The 18,133-nt window shown below is 38.1% G+C and overlaps 1 protein-coding gene across 2 annotated transcripts; it reads right to left on the bottom strand.

The window, feature by feature from the left end:
* Nucleotides 1–9,340: 9,340 nt before the first annotated feature.
* LOC139355263 (neuropeptide Y receptor Y2) lies at nt 9,341–17,601 on the bottom strand. 2 transcript variants are annotated; one of them, XM_011752820.3, is made up of 2 exons: nt 17,259–17,601; nt 9,341–12,521 (listed from the first exon to the last, which is right to left on the bottom strand). In XM_011752820.3, exon 2 carries the CDS (start codon nt 12,471–12,473, stop codon nt 11,328–11,330), a length of 1,146 nt encoding a protein of 381 aa, XP_011751122.1. In that variant the 5' UTR covers nt 12,474–12,521; nt 17,259–17,601; the 3' UTR covers nt 9,341–11,327. The 2 variants fall into 2 exon arrangements, with proteins under 2 accessions (XP_011751122.1, XP_011751121.1); XM_011752819.3 differs by having other exon boundaries at nt 17,255–17,601.
* Nucleotides 17,602–18,133: the final 532 nt, after the last annotated feature.

An 18,133-nucleotide genomic window follows, 5' to 3' on the forward strand; every position in this document is an offset into this window, starting at 1 on the left:
AGGTTTACTTTTTCTTTTTCTTTCTTTTTTTTTTTTTTTGAGATGGAGTCTTGCTCTGTTGCCCAGGCCGGACCGCAGTGGCACAATCTTGGCTCACTGCAACCTCCACCTCCTGGGTTCAAGTGATTCTCCTGCCTCAGCCTCCTGAGTAGCTGGGATTACAGGTGCGTGCCACCACGCCCAGCTAATTTTTGTATTTTTAGTAGAGACAGGGTTTCACCATGTTGGTCAGGCTGGTCTCAAACTCCTGAACTCATGATCTACCCGCCTCGGCCTCCCAAAGTGCTGGGATTATAGGCGTGAGCCACCATGCCCAGCCAAATGCTACCAGCTTTTAAACATTTTATTGCAGAATTATTATGCAGAAAAGTATATAAATCATAAATATACAGCTTAATAAACTTTAACAATATGAACACACCTAATCAGGAAACACAATGCTAAAAGCATTACCAAAGCCTTCCTTGTGGTTCCTCCTAGCGCAGGTAGCCATTCTCATGACTTCTAATAACATAGCCTCCCTTGGACCACTTGTTAAATTTGTGTAAAAGTAATTAAATAAAGTATGAAATCCTTTGTGTTTGGCATATGTTCCTCAAAATATTTGTAAGATTCACTACTGTTGTTGCATGTAAAAATAGTTTATTTCTTTTAATTGCTCTATAGTACTTAACTCTGTGAACATAGAATTTGATACTTTGTTTATCCAATGTATTGTTAATGTACACTAAAGTTGTATTCCAATTTTTAGCTCTTATGAATAGTACAGTAAAGAATATTCCAGTACATGTGTTTTGGCAGACATATGCTTGCATTTCTGTAGGCTCTACATCTAGAAATGGAACTCCTTGGTAATAGGGCTGAATTATTTATCTATTGTCTACACTTCCAAAGAGTTTTCTGAAGTGACTTTACTAATATACACTCCTACTAATATACACTCTCATTTGGTGCATGAGAGTTCCCGTTGCTTCAAATCTTCATCAACATTAGTACTTTTTTTTTCATTTTACTTTTAGCTATTTGGTAGTGTGTAGTTATATTACATTATTTAAATTTTATTTGCTTAATCTTTCATGGTGGGGAACATGTCAACAGATATTCTCTAAAATTACTAAATCAAGAAATAATAGTATTAAAACCATTGGGAGACATAAAAACTATATGTAAGTCTCAGAAACTATCAAAAATACAACACGCACATTATTACCATTACAACCTTCACTGTAACCCCAACCACCAAACTAAGGGAAGCATAGACTAGATATTTAAAGTAAAAACAAAGTCCATATTCAATATAGAAAAAAAGTCGGAATTAAGGAGTATACACTCCTACCAGATCAATCAATATAAAAGAGATGAGTCAATTAAAAAATGTAGACTTAGATTAAAATCAAAGCCAGATAATGTGTTGTACAAAAGAAATATGCTTCATAAAGCAAAACACAGATATTTAAGTGAAAAAATTGCTAAAGATGTAACACAGAAATGAAAATTAAGTGAAAAAAGGTTTGTAATATTATTACCAAATAATGTCAAATTCAAGGCAAAAATAAAGATTCAATTGTCATGAAATATTTTTTTGGCACCAAGTAAGGTAACATCAAAATTAATTATGAAAAAAGTCTACAAGAAATGTAAGGAATACAGGTAAAAATAAATCATAAAATAGTCACCCGAAATGTTTAACTTGTCTCTCAATCTATGAAATATAAAGTAGGTAAAAATAATTAAAATGGAAAATCAAAATTGTAGACTCTGTAATATCAATTTTTATCAGAAATTGATATAAATGTTTTTCAGATGTTTATTGTGATAACTATATGCTTTTTCTTTATTAAGTTAATATAATAAGTTACATTTACAGATTTTCTAATGTTAAATCAAAATAATCCCACTGGGTCATGGTGTATTCTCTCTTTAATATAATGCTTCTGAGGAATATACATCTGTAATTTTAAAGAACTTAATTTTACTCTTACCTTCCATCTTTTCTCACCATCATATTTTGGCTGGTTTAATTATTAAACCAGAATATTTCTTTATGTGACACATAGACACCATCTACATCAAATTACCAAGGGTAATTATTTACCAAGCAGTTTCTTGGGCCCAGATGAGAATTTCAATTCAGAATCTGTAAGAATAGAATAGGATCTAAGAATAAGCATTTTAACATGTATCAGAGATTTTCATAAATGCTAAAATTTGATCTTGCTTGTTCTATTCTCACATATATATTTAATCTTTATAGTTAAAATTTATAAGTTGGTTTAGCTGCTTTTGACATTGTCAATTTAGCTTATTATTTTTAAAAAATGTGCACTCCCAGTTCTTCTCAATTTGCCTTCACAAAATCTGACAGTTTTGGTGTCATGGTATTATTTCTATATTAACAAAGTTATAACATGTGCATTCTGGATTCTAATCATAACTTTCATATTTTATAGAATTATTTCTGTATTTAAAATAATTTAATGATATATAGTTGAGTCTTTTATTTAGGTTGGTGCAAAAGGAATTGCGGTTTCTGCTTTTAAAAGTAATGGCAGAGGCTGGGCACGGTGGCTCACACCTGTAATCCCAGCACTTTGGGAGGCCGAGGCAGGTGGATCACCTGAGATAAGGAGTTGAAGAGCAGCCTGGCCAACATGGTGAAATGCCGTCTCTACTAAAAATACAAAAATTAGCCAGGCGTGGTGGCACGTGCCTGTAATCCCAGCTACTTGGGAGGCTGAGTCAGGAGAATTGCTTGAACCCAGGAGGTGGAGGTTGCAGTGAGCTGAGATCGTGCCACTGCACTCCAGCCTGGGTGACAGAGGGAAACTCCATTTCAAAAAAAAAAAGTAATGGTAGAAACCACAATACTTTTGTAACAACTTATATCAGATATGACAATTTCTGCCTTCTAAATTAAGGCATTTAGACTATCTACATTTTAAAAAAATGTTTAGAAAGAGCATATCATTCTGTCACCCAGGCTGGAGTGCAGTGACAGGATCATAGCTCACTGCAGCCTCAAACTTTTGGGCTCAAGCAATCCTCCTGCCTCAGCCTCCCAAGAAGCTGGGACTACAGGTGCAAGCCACCATGCCAGGCTATTTGTTTTGGTTTTTTTTTTTTTGTAATGTCTTTTAGAGAAGGGGTCCTACTATGTTGCCCAGGCTGCTCTCACATCCCTATACTTAAGTGATCCTCCTGCCTCAGCCTCCCAAGTCACTGGTATTACATAGGTATGTGCCACTGGTTACTGCCTCTCCATTTATATTCAATATAGTTGCTGATGGCATTAGGAGTAAGTGATCTTGATTTTTAAAATATTGTTTCTTCCTCACCACAATTCCTTTGGTGACTCCAATTACACCTAATAAAGCCATAATCACTGAATCTCTTTACATTTTTAAAATTCTTTAAAATTCTCTGTGTTTCCTTTTGCATAATTTCTACTGCTGTGTCTTCAAGTTTATTAATCTTTTCTTCTGAAATTTCTAGTCTGCCATGAATCCCATCCAATATAGTTTTTGTCTCAGATATTGTAATTTTCTTCTCCAGATATTTGGTCTTGAAAACTTTTTATAATTTCCATATATCTACTTAAATTTTTTAACATACAGAATAGTTTTATGTGTTAATCTCTTTGCTGATTTGAACACTTGTATCAGTTCTGGATCAATTTAGATTGATTTATTTCTCTTTTCACTATGGGTCTTATTTTCTTGCTTTTTTTTGCCTGGTAATATTTGATTAGATGACAGAATTTGTAAATGTTTTCCTGCGTCATCCTATATATATTTTGCATACTGATAAATGTTTTGAGCTATATTTTGTAATTTTAAATTTCTTAGAAACAGTTTGATTCCTTCCAGTGCTGCCTTAAGATTTGTTGAGAAGAACTAGATAAGCATTTAGTCTGGGTCTAATTATTTCGCATTACTGAGGCAAGAACCTTTCTAGGTACTCCACCAATGCTCTGTGAATTATAAGGACTAAAATAATCACCTTCCAGTGAGTAGATACCCATTTGAATTACTGAATCTAGGCAAATGGAAAAGTACTGGAAATGTTCTGACCCATTTCTTTAGACTGTTTTCTGCCCTTTCCTTTCCATTCTTACCTTCCCCTCGATGTCTTCCTCCTCCCACAGAAGATAAACACTCTTGCTACATACAGCACACTCTTCACACTCTTCTACAGCATACCCTCATCCCCAGCTGGGTGAAAATCAGGAGCCAATTAACACAGTAATTTACTATTTAAGCCTCAACAAACTTATTATATAACTGTTGAAAGAAGGAACTCTAAGTTATATTTTAAAAATAATTAAATTAAAATATGTTACTCTGGAGCATTATGAGAACTTTTAGGTGATTTTAACAAAAATAGTGTTGGTGTCATAAGCTTACTCAGTTCACAGAAGAAGAGGCATATCAAAGATTTTTCCCACCTTGGCCCAGGACCTTTCCCTCAGCATTGCATAGCCACACTGGTGCAGCCTTTTCTCTCTCCCCTCATCTGGTCCTGATTTGAGCCAGTTCCTGCCCAGGTGCTGACACTTAGTTCCATGTCCCCTTTAAGAGTCTGTTATCTTGGATTTGGCTGTTGCTTTGGATTTTCTAGCTTCAGCTTTGAGCCTTGCCTAAAGCAGATTCACCCACTTGCTTTCTGTGCATGATGATGTTAATTTGTTTAAAGCCATGTATTTTCTGCGAGGATGACATAATTCTGTTGCACCATCATGCAACTATCTTTAAGAATGTGTTGGTGGATAAAATGTATTCAATGTTATAACAAAATACCTGAGACTGGATAACTTGTAAAATTCATTTCTTACCATTCTGGAGATGAGGAAGTCCAAGATCAGGATGCCGGCAGGTTTGGTTGCCTGTTGAAGACTATCCTCTGCTTCCAAGATGGCGCCTTATTGCTACCACCTCCGGAAGGGATATCACTGTGTTTTTATATGGTGAAAGGTGGAAAGGCAAGACAGTCAAATTTGCATGAAGCCCCTTTTATAAGGGATTTAACATCATTCACGATGGAAGGAGCCTTCATAATTTAGTCACGTCTTAAAAGCCCTACCTCTTAATACCATTACATTGGCCATTAAGTTTCATCACCTGAATTTTGAAGGAAATATACAAACCACAGCAGATGGTGACTATATCAGGACAAATGATTATCACTAGTAGCAAAACTGCTCAAGGTGTATGTTCAACCGTGTTTTGAATAAGATTAGCACCACATCACAATATTGACAGTTCCAAAATTTCATTCTTATTTCCTAATTATATCCACTAAAAATTATCTGTTGGGGGGCCTGTTCTTTAAAAAACATTCTAATACTCATGACTATAATAAACTGCTTTGTGCTGTCTTGGGATATAATGACAATTACAAGCAATTCTCATGAGGGTCCTCGTAGGTAAGGAATGCCTCCATCTAATTTTAGACTTTTAAGCTAAATCTCAGAAAGTAAATATAAAATCCGTATCTTGGAGACAAACCATATCTGTCAGAAAACTATTGAGGCAACTGTTTAGATGGGATTATCTCTGTAAGTAAGTGGGAAGTTCTTATTTTCAGTAAATTATTTTTCCTGGAATAAAAAGGCAGAAACAATCCTTCAGGGTCAAACCTTTATTACTACTTCAGTGAACATAAAATTACATTATCTATGTTCCCCTAGATCCTGTTGTTACATCCCTCAATACGGTTACGTCTGATGGGATCCAGATATTATTGTAGATGTATTTAGACTGATGATATTTGGCTTCAACTTACGCACAATGCATGCAGTAGTGCTAACATTAAGTATGTCCCTCGAAGTCTTTTGCTTCTCCCTTCTCAGTTGCATTCTGGAAACAAGTTCTGATTTGCTTAAACCAGAGAACAGAAATGATTGCACAATAGGTGCCCTCCAAAAATTCACAAGTCGTTGGAGGCAGATTGTAGCTTGTGTATCCTAATGGGTACTAATCATTTAAAAATGTGTCGGTGTTCAAAATGATAAGCACCAGTTTGATATCTGTCATCTTTGGGAAACTAGGCTACACTCACCAAGGAGCTTTTTCAAACTGCGTGTATACAAATTATTGTGTTCACATTCCAGAGTGCATTCTCCTTTCCTCTTCACCCTACTCCACCCACAGCCCAGTGGTAGTTACTCCTGTAGGGACAATGGTGGAAATAAATAGGTCATTTGGAAAAAGGCTAGTCACCACTTTTAGATAGTTAGATGTTCTATACACAGATAATATGTGATATTAGATGATAGTGTACATCAAGGAGATACATTTGTCATTAAATGTAAGTATGTATATACATATGTACTTTCTTTTTTATAGTTAGTTAATTTTCTATGACAAGGGCAAAATTAATTTAAAAATACTTACTGACTTGTTGTTGTTTTCCTTCATTTATTGTAAAGATATAGAGCTTTTTAATTTTACTCTTATAACTTAATCCTTTGTCATGATCAGCCATGTGCTGTTTTGCAAGTAATTTGTTAAAGTGTTTAAAATTGCCAGTTATTTGTTTATAAAGGAGAGTAGATTCGGGGTTAGCCATTTTCACTTACTTCCATTCAGTTACACAATCTAACTGGAGTTACAGATAACATGAATGTGAATTGTTATAACCTGCAGACTATTCTTTTTATAACCTCTTCCATATCTATGAGAACCTGTGGAGTCTGTGGACATCTTTCAAGTGTACTAAGGCAGAAAAATGTCAATGGTCTAACAGACAGTTATCTTTATAAATCCTCAAATCAGTCCTTAGAAACTCCTTAACAAAATTCTTACCTATGTTTAATGTCATGGGATAAAATCATTGAGTTGTTTGCATTCTCTACTATCTTTGTGTTGTTTCTTTAATTTTTTTTTTGTTTTCTTAAGAAAAAATAACATTTTTATCTTTTGCTGCCATATATATTAATATTTCATCTCTTATCAATTTCAAAATTTTGAAGACTCTTCTCTCCCTGAGACATTATTATTATTATTTCCTTTTGCTCATCCTAGGAAGCTAATCCAGAAATTAGGTTCTTCTGTAGTTTTTAGATCATTGTTCCAGTATTGGTATAATTATATAGGATTTATCCTTTCTTCCTCCATTCTAATCAGCCCATTGTAGGAAAAATGGCCTTTATTTATACTTTACTCCTCAGTCTACCTGTACAAGTGGGGCAGTTTTAAAGAGTATTTTTGACACAGGAGCCTTGTTAAGAGAAAAGGAAAAGATGTAGTCAATTTGCATCACTGTAACTCTGGAGAACCTAAGCAGGTACTAAGGAGAGGATGAGGTTGAAACTAGAAATTACACCCCAAGATTGCCAGACAGTCTGATAGCAACTGAGTGCCATATCCTCCCCTCCATGCTCTCCCCTGTATCTTATGGATTTGAAACCTAAGAACATTTCCCTAGATCCATGCCAGTAAAGTTAGAGTTGTATAAATTTTGGAAAACAGAAGAGAAGCCAAAGGCATTAGTGGATCTACAGTAGAGATGGGCAGGTGTGTGGGCTTAGCGGGAGGCAATAAGATTTTACAGATAAATCTGCACTTTTCCTGTACATCATCCACTTTCGCACTGTTCACATTAATAGCAGTTTCTTGTAATTTTGCACTTCCTGGTTTCTTCAATACTAGTGGATACTTTTCCTAATTTTAAATTCCATAGCTCTTCTAGTGGTTTTATAAGATTTTAATTTCTTCAATTAAATAACTTTCTGCTAGAAATATCTGCAATGACTTATCTAGCTATCTAAATCATGACTGCTCCTCCATTCTTTCCTGGTGACAAAGTTCTAGCTAATTTTGAGTGAGCCATGGATGAAATCTATGTATAGAGCCCTTTATACTTTGCATATTTTTATGTTTAATGGCCTTCAAAAAACAAAAGAAAACCAACTTGATTCTGAACAAATATGCATCTTCCCTGGACTCTTGTGTAGCTAAAAACCTTTTTTTCCTAGAAGACATATACTAAAATGGGAAACATTTATGGTTTACAACCTTGCAGATCTATTTTCAAGTCTTGGCTTTAATAAATATACTTCACTTCATAAACTCAATTTCCTTGAAGGATATTTATTGACTACTAACTTGGTGTCAACAATTGCAAGTACCTGTGATAACCGCAATGGTTAAGACAGTCCCTGTCCTGGCCCTCATGATGCTTAAAATCTAGCAGCAAATATTAGTGGATAAAAAGTATATAAGATAAAAAACACAGGCACAGTCAGGTTCTAAACAACCTTCCATGTCGTAAAAAGATTCTGAGTTTATCATAAGAATTATGAGGAGATGGCCGGGCGCGGTGGCTCAAGCCTGTAATCCCAGCACTTTGGGAGGCCGAGACGGGCGGATCACGAGGTCAGGAGATCGAGACCATCCTGGCTAACACGGTGAAACCCCATCTCTACTAAAAAATACAAAAAACTAGCCGGGCGAGGTGGCGGGCGCCTGTAGTCCCAGCTACTCGGGAGACTGAGGCAGGAGAATGGCGTGAACCCGGGAGGCGGAGCTTGCAGTGAGCTGAGATCCGGCCACTGCACTCCAGCCTGGGCGACAGAGCGAGACTCCGTCTCAAAAAAAAAAAAAAAAAAAAAAAAATAGAATTATGAGGAGATGTTAAAGTGTTTTCATCAGAAGAGTGATTTGATACAATCCGAGTTTTTGAAAAATCACTATGGCTAATGGGTTAAAGTCGGATTGGATGGGAAGAAAACAAGATATAGAGACCAATTAGGAAGCACCTATATTAATCCAGATGAAACATAATAGCAGTCTGGGGAGACAATAACCTGGACCAAGGGAATGGAAAAAAGTAAGTTGATTAAAGAAATATGTAGGAATTAAAACAAGGTGTGGGAATTAATTAGATACATGTGATAAAGAGACTTGTAAAGGGTGATTCCAAAATGTAAGGCTTTTGGGAAATAGGTACATAGTAGTGTCATGAATGAGACAGGGAATACAGGAGGACAACGTGGAGGTGAGTAGGGATGAGGTGTGCATTGAAATGGCAGGTTCTGATTGAGACATTTTGGATTTGATTTGCTGATGAGACACCCATGTGAACATGGTCTGTTCGCCGGTAAAGATACAGATTTGAAGTTAAGAAGAAACGTCTTGTCTGAAAAATGAAGACCCACATATCCTCGTATTATGTATTGTAATTGTAGTCATGGGAGTGGATCCATTGACTCAGGTTCAGGTACAGAATGGAAAGAGAGCTTGACTAACTGTGGAACAGCCGCCTTTATTTTTCTTTTTTAGTTGCATTAGTCTTATAGTCTTGTCTTAGACAAGCACTCTGATATAAAATTCCACACAATTTCTCTAATTTTCCCAACTTTTTAATTTCAACATAAAGCCATTACATAAAAAGTATTTTATTAATGAATTCACAAAATGCATTGGATAAGATATGTGTTAATTAAATCATTAATTAGATTCTAATAATTTACTAATACAACATGTAACACAGTAGCATATACATTTCTTACAGTGTAATAATTCACCAAGGGGGAGGGTACATCTTTAACCCTAGTTTCCTATTAGCATCTTAGGCAAAGTAACTGCTACTTAAAAGACAAAAAGTTATTTTTGAACAATTTGCTGAGTCTAACAGAAAAATTAATCATTTGATTATATATTACAGATATACATTACCTTTTGTTCACTTCTTAAAGAATTCTACCTAATCTACATATTGTTTTCATTCTTTTCCAGTATTCCAGAAGTGCAGTGCACTTAAAAACCAGTCTTTTATATCTATCATGGAAGGAATTTAATACGAGCTATAGTATGAATTTTAAATATATCCATAAAGTGAAGCTCTCCAGTTCATAAAATTAATGTCGTAACTATATATAATATGCAAGTTGAGGATTTTGCTTTAAAAAATATATTCACAAATTCTGTCATATTTACAAAAATATGACTGTAATGAAACTTAAAACCATCTAAAGACGTATGACTACTTTAACACCTCAGTTGTTATTTTTTATGAACATAGAAGGCTTTTAAGCATCTTTGGTTGGGTACTATTGAAATAACAATTTTATTCATAAAATAATTAAATAAAAATACTGTAGCATCTATGTTCTACAATTTACAGGAACAATTTTATTATGTGTATATTCATGTTATATAAAAATATAGCTAATTATTTTGAAAAGAAGATAAATAACTTATGTGAAATTGATTGAAATACAACATTTGCAAGATGAAGGGAATCCAATGTTTACCTCTTACCAGACGTGTCCATTTTAATGTAATTACATTGTTTTATTTAGTATGAATGGGTCCAAGGAGGATGAATTTCAAAGAAAATAACACTGCAATGTTCTTTAAATACATGAGAGCTATGTACCTGTGCGAAAATTGCTTATAAATACTGGGAAATGTTACAGCATGCCACAAAAATTATTCTTTATTCTGATTTAAATTTTAGTGTAGACAAACTTAGCTCCAATAGGAATAATAACATAAATCATACATGTTCAAAAAGGTATAACAATAAAACTATCAAGTTGTATGCTTGTTATCTAAATATCTCCATAAAGCAGATGTAACTTGAAATTACAAATTAAATGATGGTTTGCATTTCCTGCAATTCTGAGAATTTCAGCTTTTGATTCAGAGTTGAAGAAACTTTCACGAAACGTGCAACTGGTTTTAAGAACAATTGGCTCACTGAGTGTTGAGGAGTTCCCCTATCGTCTGCCAAAATATTAATTATATAGCAAGTTTCAGTTTAGTTCCTTGAAGCCATTCATATAGCTGGCAATCTTTTCCTGCAGCATTCCCTGATGGATTTTGTCTAGAGAATTAACAAAAAAAATCAAAACGCGATGAAGGAGAGCCTGTGGCTCCCTGGAGAAATTTTTGTTCAGCGACGTTTTCATCAGCCAAGCAGGGAACCGTGAACTACACAGCTCCCCAATCCAGGTCCTAATGAAATCTGAAAATCAACTTATTTACCCACCGTCTCTTTGCAATGCTGATAATACCAATTCCTTGTTCAAGTTTACTTCACTCCAGGAAAATAGTCAAAAGTACCTCTCTCTGCTTTTACTCCTAATTCAACCTACTACCCAACCAACTGTTGGGTAAAACATTTTGCTGCCTTATCTTTGAATTCAAGTATTTTCACACAGGCTCTTCCCAGCCAGTTTTCCAGGAACTAAACAGCAGATGCTTCCATTTAGATCCTCTTCTTCCTTAAAATGGGAAATCAATTATCACTTGTGAGCCGCCATCAACCAGATTTATAGCTCTGGTCAGAATTCATTCATACATTTTCACACCCTAGCTTCCTTAGACATTGGTAGCTTCTGTGAAAGAGTCATTGGGGCCACTATTTTTTCTGACCTCCAGGTTCTTTTTAGCCTTGAATGTCACGGACACCTCAGAGTGAATGGCATCCAACCGCTGCTCACAGCGGAAGGCAGAGAGGAAAGCCTTTCTATAGTTGCTGTTCATCCAGCCATAGAGAAGGGGATTGGCAAAAGTGGAGCACATGGCGATGATGTGGAACACTGTGAAGATGAGTTTGTACTCCTTCAGGTCCAGGACATGGCTGTCAATGTCAACGGCAAGCTGGAAGGCATGGAGAGGCAGCCAGCTGACCGCAAACACCACCACCACGCACACCAGCATTTTGGTGGTTTTTTGCCTTCGCTGATGGTAGTGGTCATTTGCAGCTCCAGGACTGACATGGCTCTTCAATTTACTCCAAATGCGAGTGTAGGAAAATGATATGATGCCCAGAGGCAAAACGTACAGGATCAACAAGGAAGAAAGACTGTAGACAGTGCCATAGATGCTCTTTTCCTCGCCAGGCCATTTTTCAGTACAGGCCACAATCTCAAAATCCGGAATGATCTCAATCAGTGAATACTCCCGGAAGATGGCCAGGGGACTTGCTAGCAGGGCACTGATGCCCCAGGCCAAGCCAATAATCAGGAAGCTGATACGCTTGGAGATCTTGCTCTCCAGGTGGTAGACGATGCACCTGTGCCGGTCCAGGGCAATTACTGTCAAGGTGATTGTGGATACTTGTACTGCCAGGCCCTGTGCATAGGGCACCAGGTGGCACAGGACAGGACCCATTTTCCACTCCCCCATTAAGGTGTAGGTAAGAGTGAATGGTAGACACAGAGTATTCACCAAAAGATCTGCCACAGCCAGATTAGCGATGAAAAAGTTGGTTACTGTGCGCATGCTCTTGAATTTGATCACCACGTGGATCACCAAGGAGTTGCCAATTACCCCAAGCAAGATGATGGAGCAATAGGCCAATATGAGGACAACTTGTACCTCAATCAGCTTGGTACTATCTATAAGCTCTGGCTCAGGATCAGGGACCAGTTCACCTCTAGGAGTGGTTTGTGGCCCATATTGTTCCACCTTCATTTCTTCCACTGTCTGGTTCTCATCAGCCTCTGTACCTATTGGACCCATTTTCAGTACAGTTCCACTTGGCCTGCAACCAGCACAAGAGTCTACAACCTAAAAAGAAAAACAACAACAACAACAACAACAAAACGAATGGAACGAGGAAAACACAAAGGTGAAGCAAATAAATTTCACAAATGGACTGGTTTAATTTTGATTGGGAATCAAAATATCTTCTACTCTCTAAAATTGTGCGTAGCAAAACATTTGAATGAAACAGACCTTTTAATAAGTCTATTGTCAAATTAGATCAATTAAATCAGGTCTCTGAAATATATACTATGATGATAAAGTATAATACCTATAGTATAGACACAATTCCAAAGTGAATGCTACCAAATGGATTAATTTCATTTTAAGTGGGATGAACATTATAAACTTCATGAATTTTATAACCACTATAAATTCATTGAATTAATTTTCAGGTAGATAAAAAAGTAAAGTTTCTCTCAATATCTTGACTGTTTCAAACTTATAAATATACAGCAACAAATTGTGTAAGAAAGGGGAACATATTAAAACTATTCGTCTGGTACCTGAACCTTGGGACTATGAATTATCTGAGATGAATCAAGCAGATTCAGTTCCTGGTGCAGGATTTAGTATTAAAAATAGTATTAAAATGTGTAGAAGAGCTACCTTTTAAAAATTTAATTTCAATAGCTTTTGGGGTACAAATGTTTTTTGGTTGCATGGATGAATTGTATAGCAGTAAAATCAGATTTTAGTCTCCAAAGTCCATTATTCTACTCTATAAGCTTTTGTGTACCCACAGATTAGCTCCTACTTATGAATGAGAACCTATGGTATTTGATTTTCCATCTTAGTTACTTCACTTAGAATAACGGTCTCCAGCTCCATCCAACTTGCTGCAAAAGACATAGTATCATTCTTTTTTATGGCTGAGTAGTATTCCATGGTGTATTACATACCACAGGTTTTTTTTTTTGTTTGTTTGTTTTTAAATCCACTCAGTGGTCTAAGGACACTTGGGTTGGAATAGTTGCTTTTTTGAATGATCTTAAATAAACTAACATATAGCATTTCATGCTTTCTCGAAATCTCCGTTAGCCCCCACATTTAAGAGAACCCACAGACTAGTATGTTACGTATCTCTTCAACCTGTTATTTTCTCATCATTTCTACAACATTGGTTTTATTCTTCTTAATCTGTTAGTATAATTACTCTAATCATCTTCTAACTTACCTCCCATCCTCTTTTGCTTTTATTTATTAATTAATTCATTCACCTAACAGAAATAATCGAGTGTCCACTCAATGCCAGGGTGGCTTTACTATCCTGGTGCCTATACTTCTTCAAACTTGCATTCATCATGCATTTAAAAACCTGTCTTGAAGTAGGGTTTTTGCCAGGTGAAGACAAGAGGATAGTACCTCTATTCCAAGGCTCTCACATTTTACTGGACAGTACCTACTCATTAAAATGTTTTTTTTCCCTCTGAAATTCAAATGTGATCATATTGTTTTCCTCAATGTCTCCAGATTGTTTGAAACAGTATAATGTATTGTTTTCTAATATAAGTTTCATTTTTTCACTCTGTTAAAGCATTCAGAGCCCAACACCCTAGTGGTAGTACCTTTCAAATGTATTCATAATCACAGAAGGCTGCCACTCTTCATTCAGAGCTTCTTTTATGAATTTGTTTTTATGAACCTTTCAATGAATGTGTTTGTAATTAATAGCCTCTAATGCCATTGGTAGGAGAGTCATATATTTATTAAGCCCATAGATAATGCCTGGCTGGACCTGTGGGCCCCCCAGCTCCTTCCCTTACCCTTCCTCTGTTCTGTTCTGCTCTGTACCACAGGAGGGCTGACTCCTGCAGACTACATTTTCAGGCTCCAAGTCCTTGGTGTTCTGGCTGGGTTTGGTCAGTGGGAGGCACTGGCAGGCAGGAGGAAGGCAGAAGCCACTATATTCTTCTTTCTCCCTCTCTGCTCTGGGCAGTGCCTCTGCAGCAGTTCTGTAGCTCTGGTTTTCATAGGACAAACCTATTGTGATTCTGATTCCAGAGGATGTCCCTGGTCCGGGGGCCTTGGTCACACTACCTCTTCCTCATATCCATCCAGCTGGAAGCAGTAATGACTCCCTGCTCTCGCTAATCTCTAGGTAGTCTCAACATCCCTTGTTTGGCTTCTATCATTTGTTTAATCAACTGTCTGCATTAAATTCCTCCTTTTTTACATTCTTAAATAGATTCTGTTTTGCATGATCTGATAATAACATATATATATGCTTTCATTAATTTGCTCTCCCACCAAAGGATCTGCACCCACAGGTTGACAACACTGGCCTATAGAAGAAAATCCCAACTCCTTAGTCTGACATTCGAGGCTTTTCTTGAACTCATCCCTGCATATCCCTCTGGCCTCATCTCTCCTGACAGCCCAATATATACTGTCCACTTCTGTCATACTGCCTTACTTCCAATTCCAGTAACACCTGAGCCTTTTTCATCCCTCTCTGCCCTCACCATTTTAAACTGGGAAGCCTTTCAGTTACCCCAAGCCCCTGTGCTCACTTCTAATGCTGCATGTACCACATGCCACATTGTGACTGTTTTCCTTCGTTTACCCACCACAGCAATCTCTTTGAAGACAGAACCTGGACCTTCTTCCTCCATTGCTTAATCTCTAACACACTATCTAGTACATTAAAGACACTCAGCAATTTGACAGAACAAACATAAAGTTAAAGGAAAGCACAATTTTACTGAATAATCAATGTCAGCAAAATGGGAAGTATAATTTTGAACCTTTCCTTTACTGAAGACAACTGCCTATGTAGGGTTCTTTCCTGTGACATAACATCCATACGCTTATTTTCTTATTCTTAACCAAATAACTGCTTATACAAAAAAAAAATTGTCCTGAGACCCTGTTAAATTAATTTCTGATTATAACATTTTAAATTGTCAGTATACCCCATAAAGAAAACTTTCTATTTCAAGGATTTCTGCTCCCCCAACTCTCTCTCCCCTTCTCCATTTCTCTCGCTTTTTTTTTTCTTTCCCCCCTCATTCCCTGTCTCTCTGTCTATCACCACTCCCCCTCCCACAGGAGCCTTACTATGTGGAGAGACATGGGAGTTTCCATGTACTCAAGTGTTTGCTGTATTGATATATTCCAGCTCCCTCTTCATAAATTTCACATAGAATGTTCCAAGGAGCTCCAGCCTCTTTTCACATGTGCCTTCCATTCCTTACTAATTAGAGTAACTTAAAACAAACCATTCAAATCTTGAACTGTATATTTGATAGGCCACACCATTTACCCTAGACTAAGAAAGAGACTGGTTTCAGAGTATGGTTACTCAGTCCTGACAAGCCATTTACAGAATTAAAGAGACTCCAAGAGGCTGGAGTTTGGAGGTTATACCTGACTAAATTGAGGGGAAGCATGAGATTGAAGGATACTAGGAGAAGGAGTATACTTGATTTATTGACTTGCTTTGCTTTTTCTTCTCAGTCTTGTTTTATAAATTTTGAAACGCTTTTATTTACAACTCCTCTGAAGGAATGGTTATTGATCTACAAGCTATTGGAATATACACAGTGTTAGCTGTGCTTAAGCAGGTTACTGGCCTTTAGCCAGGTCAAGCATTACCCAGAGCAGAAAATGCATCATTTCATGACAGCACTTCTGGAAAAGTGGAAAAGGAAAATGGTACACACAGGAAGTTGCCACCAAAAGCACACAAAGGAAACAGCAAGAAGACAAGGGAATAACCTTTCTTTGAAATAAGGCAAAATGAGATATTTACATTATTTAAGACATTTAAAGAGAATTTTACCAGTACAATTATCCTGAATAAGGGAATCCTTAGAAACTTTGTTATAGAAACATTTCTTTGCAGAATAGGAAAAGAGTTTCAGGGCTTCCCCTGAAACCCCACCACCCAAGATTCAAAGAACTTCAAATTATTTGAGTCAGAGACCAGTTCATGCTTTGAGGAGATATTTAAATCTCTGGGGGCTTTTTGCAACAATATTGCCACAGTTGGCCTTAGTAAAGCTGCACATCTTATCAAGCACAATATCTTCCAGAACATTTTTCCCAGGGAAAAAATATCTCAAAAATCAGTCTCAGAAATCAAAAGCACTGCATTTGCCTACACTAATTAGTTCTAGGAATGGGGGCGGGGGAGGGGGAAGAAGGGAAGTTTCAAGAATGCTACATACATGACATGATTGTTTGAGTAATCAGTAGAAAGTTGAAAATATTCACCAAAGGGTGTGGGAAGCCTTTCTTTGGAAGCAGCATCTCCAATTCATGTCACTGAATTTTAAATGATGTGTACCTATTGCAAAATGTCTTAAAGCTTTTAGTTTTGCCTCTTTCCCCATCACCAAAAGCTCCTGCCAGTGGGTGAGCCTTTCTGATAGAAAATGAGCAAACGCTTAAATGAATGTGTCTCCTCATGAACAGCTTTGGAGAATCCAATAGGACCTTCTGCTTTAGACAAGTGTTTGATTTTTAAAGAGGCAGGAACAATAACAACTTACTGTTCTGGAAAGATAATGACTTATCTCAAAGAAGGGTCGAGGAAATAGTAAATAATCTTCAACAGAAAAGGGAAAATCTAGCGAAAGTAGAAAATGGGGATGGTATTACATCCTCCAAACCTCCACCTCCCGCCTAAGGGAGGAGGAAAAAGTCCATACACTCATGAGGACCTCCTCATGTCCCTCTTCATAGGAACCGAGCTCTCCTCTAGGAATATTCTTGTTCCCAGGAGCTGAATCAGAGTTAGGAATTACACTTACTGACCCGGACCTCGCGTTTCTGCGGAGACGCGGGAAACAAGACGTGTGCAGTCCGTCTGTCCGATGATAAGCCAGCCGACCTGGAGAGGGCCCTGGAAGGTCCCCAAAGGCAAGTCCGGTTCCGTCCGCTCCTAGGGTCCAGGTCAGCCCGCGCCGCGCGGGCGGGCAGCCGGAGCAGTGAGAGCGGCTGGGCGGTTGGCGCTGCAGGGTCTGCTGCCGACCTCTCAGGCCAAGCGTGCCTGGGCACCGCACTCACTCGCGGGGTGGGGGGTGAGGGTGGGAGGATCAGAGATGGGAGCTTGGGGAGCGGGGCAAACCCCACCCTTAAAGACAACAAAACAGGTGCAGAGGCTGCGGGCGATAGTCCTGCAGGGGAGGAGACTGGAGGAGAAGTTTTGGTGGCGAGCGAGCAGGAACAGTGTCCAGGGTCTCTCCGCCGCCTTCCGGGCTTGCAAGCCCGCGCAGCCAGACCCTACCCAGAGGGGCGCCCCCTCGCGGGTCCCCAGCCACCACCTGCAGCTGCTGCTGTCACCTGCTGTGCCACCCCCAAGTTTGATACTCTGGGCTTTTGCACCACCCCTACCTCCCTTTCCTTCCACGAATTTCTCCCTTTGCTCTCTCCCCCCCAGTTCCGCGAGAGATGGCCCGGCGAAGACAGACCTCCTGGACTTAAGGCCGAGTTCACCAAATCCGCCCCGGGGAAAGGCGAGGGCAAAGGCGGGGTGGACCGACCCAGCTGCGGCTGAGTGGCTGAGGTCCCGAGCAGGGCAGACGAGCGCAGGAGAACTCAGGTTGGCGGGAGGAGGGCCGGGGCTGGAGAATCCCCGCGCCTCGTAGGGGCTGAGAAAATTCCACAACTTCCAATCGAGAGTTGTTTTC

The sequence above is a fragment of the Macaca nemestrina genome, chromosome 3 (genome assembly GCF_043159975.1).
Source record: "Macaca nemestrina isolate mMacNem1 chromosome 3, mMacNem.hap1, whole genome shotgun sequence".
Lineage (NCBI taxonomy): Eukaryota > Metazoa > Chordata > Mammalia > Primates > Cercopithecidae > Macaca > Macaca nemestrina.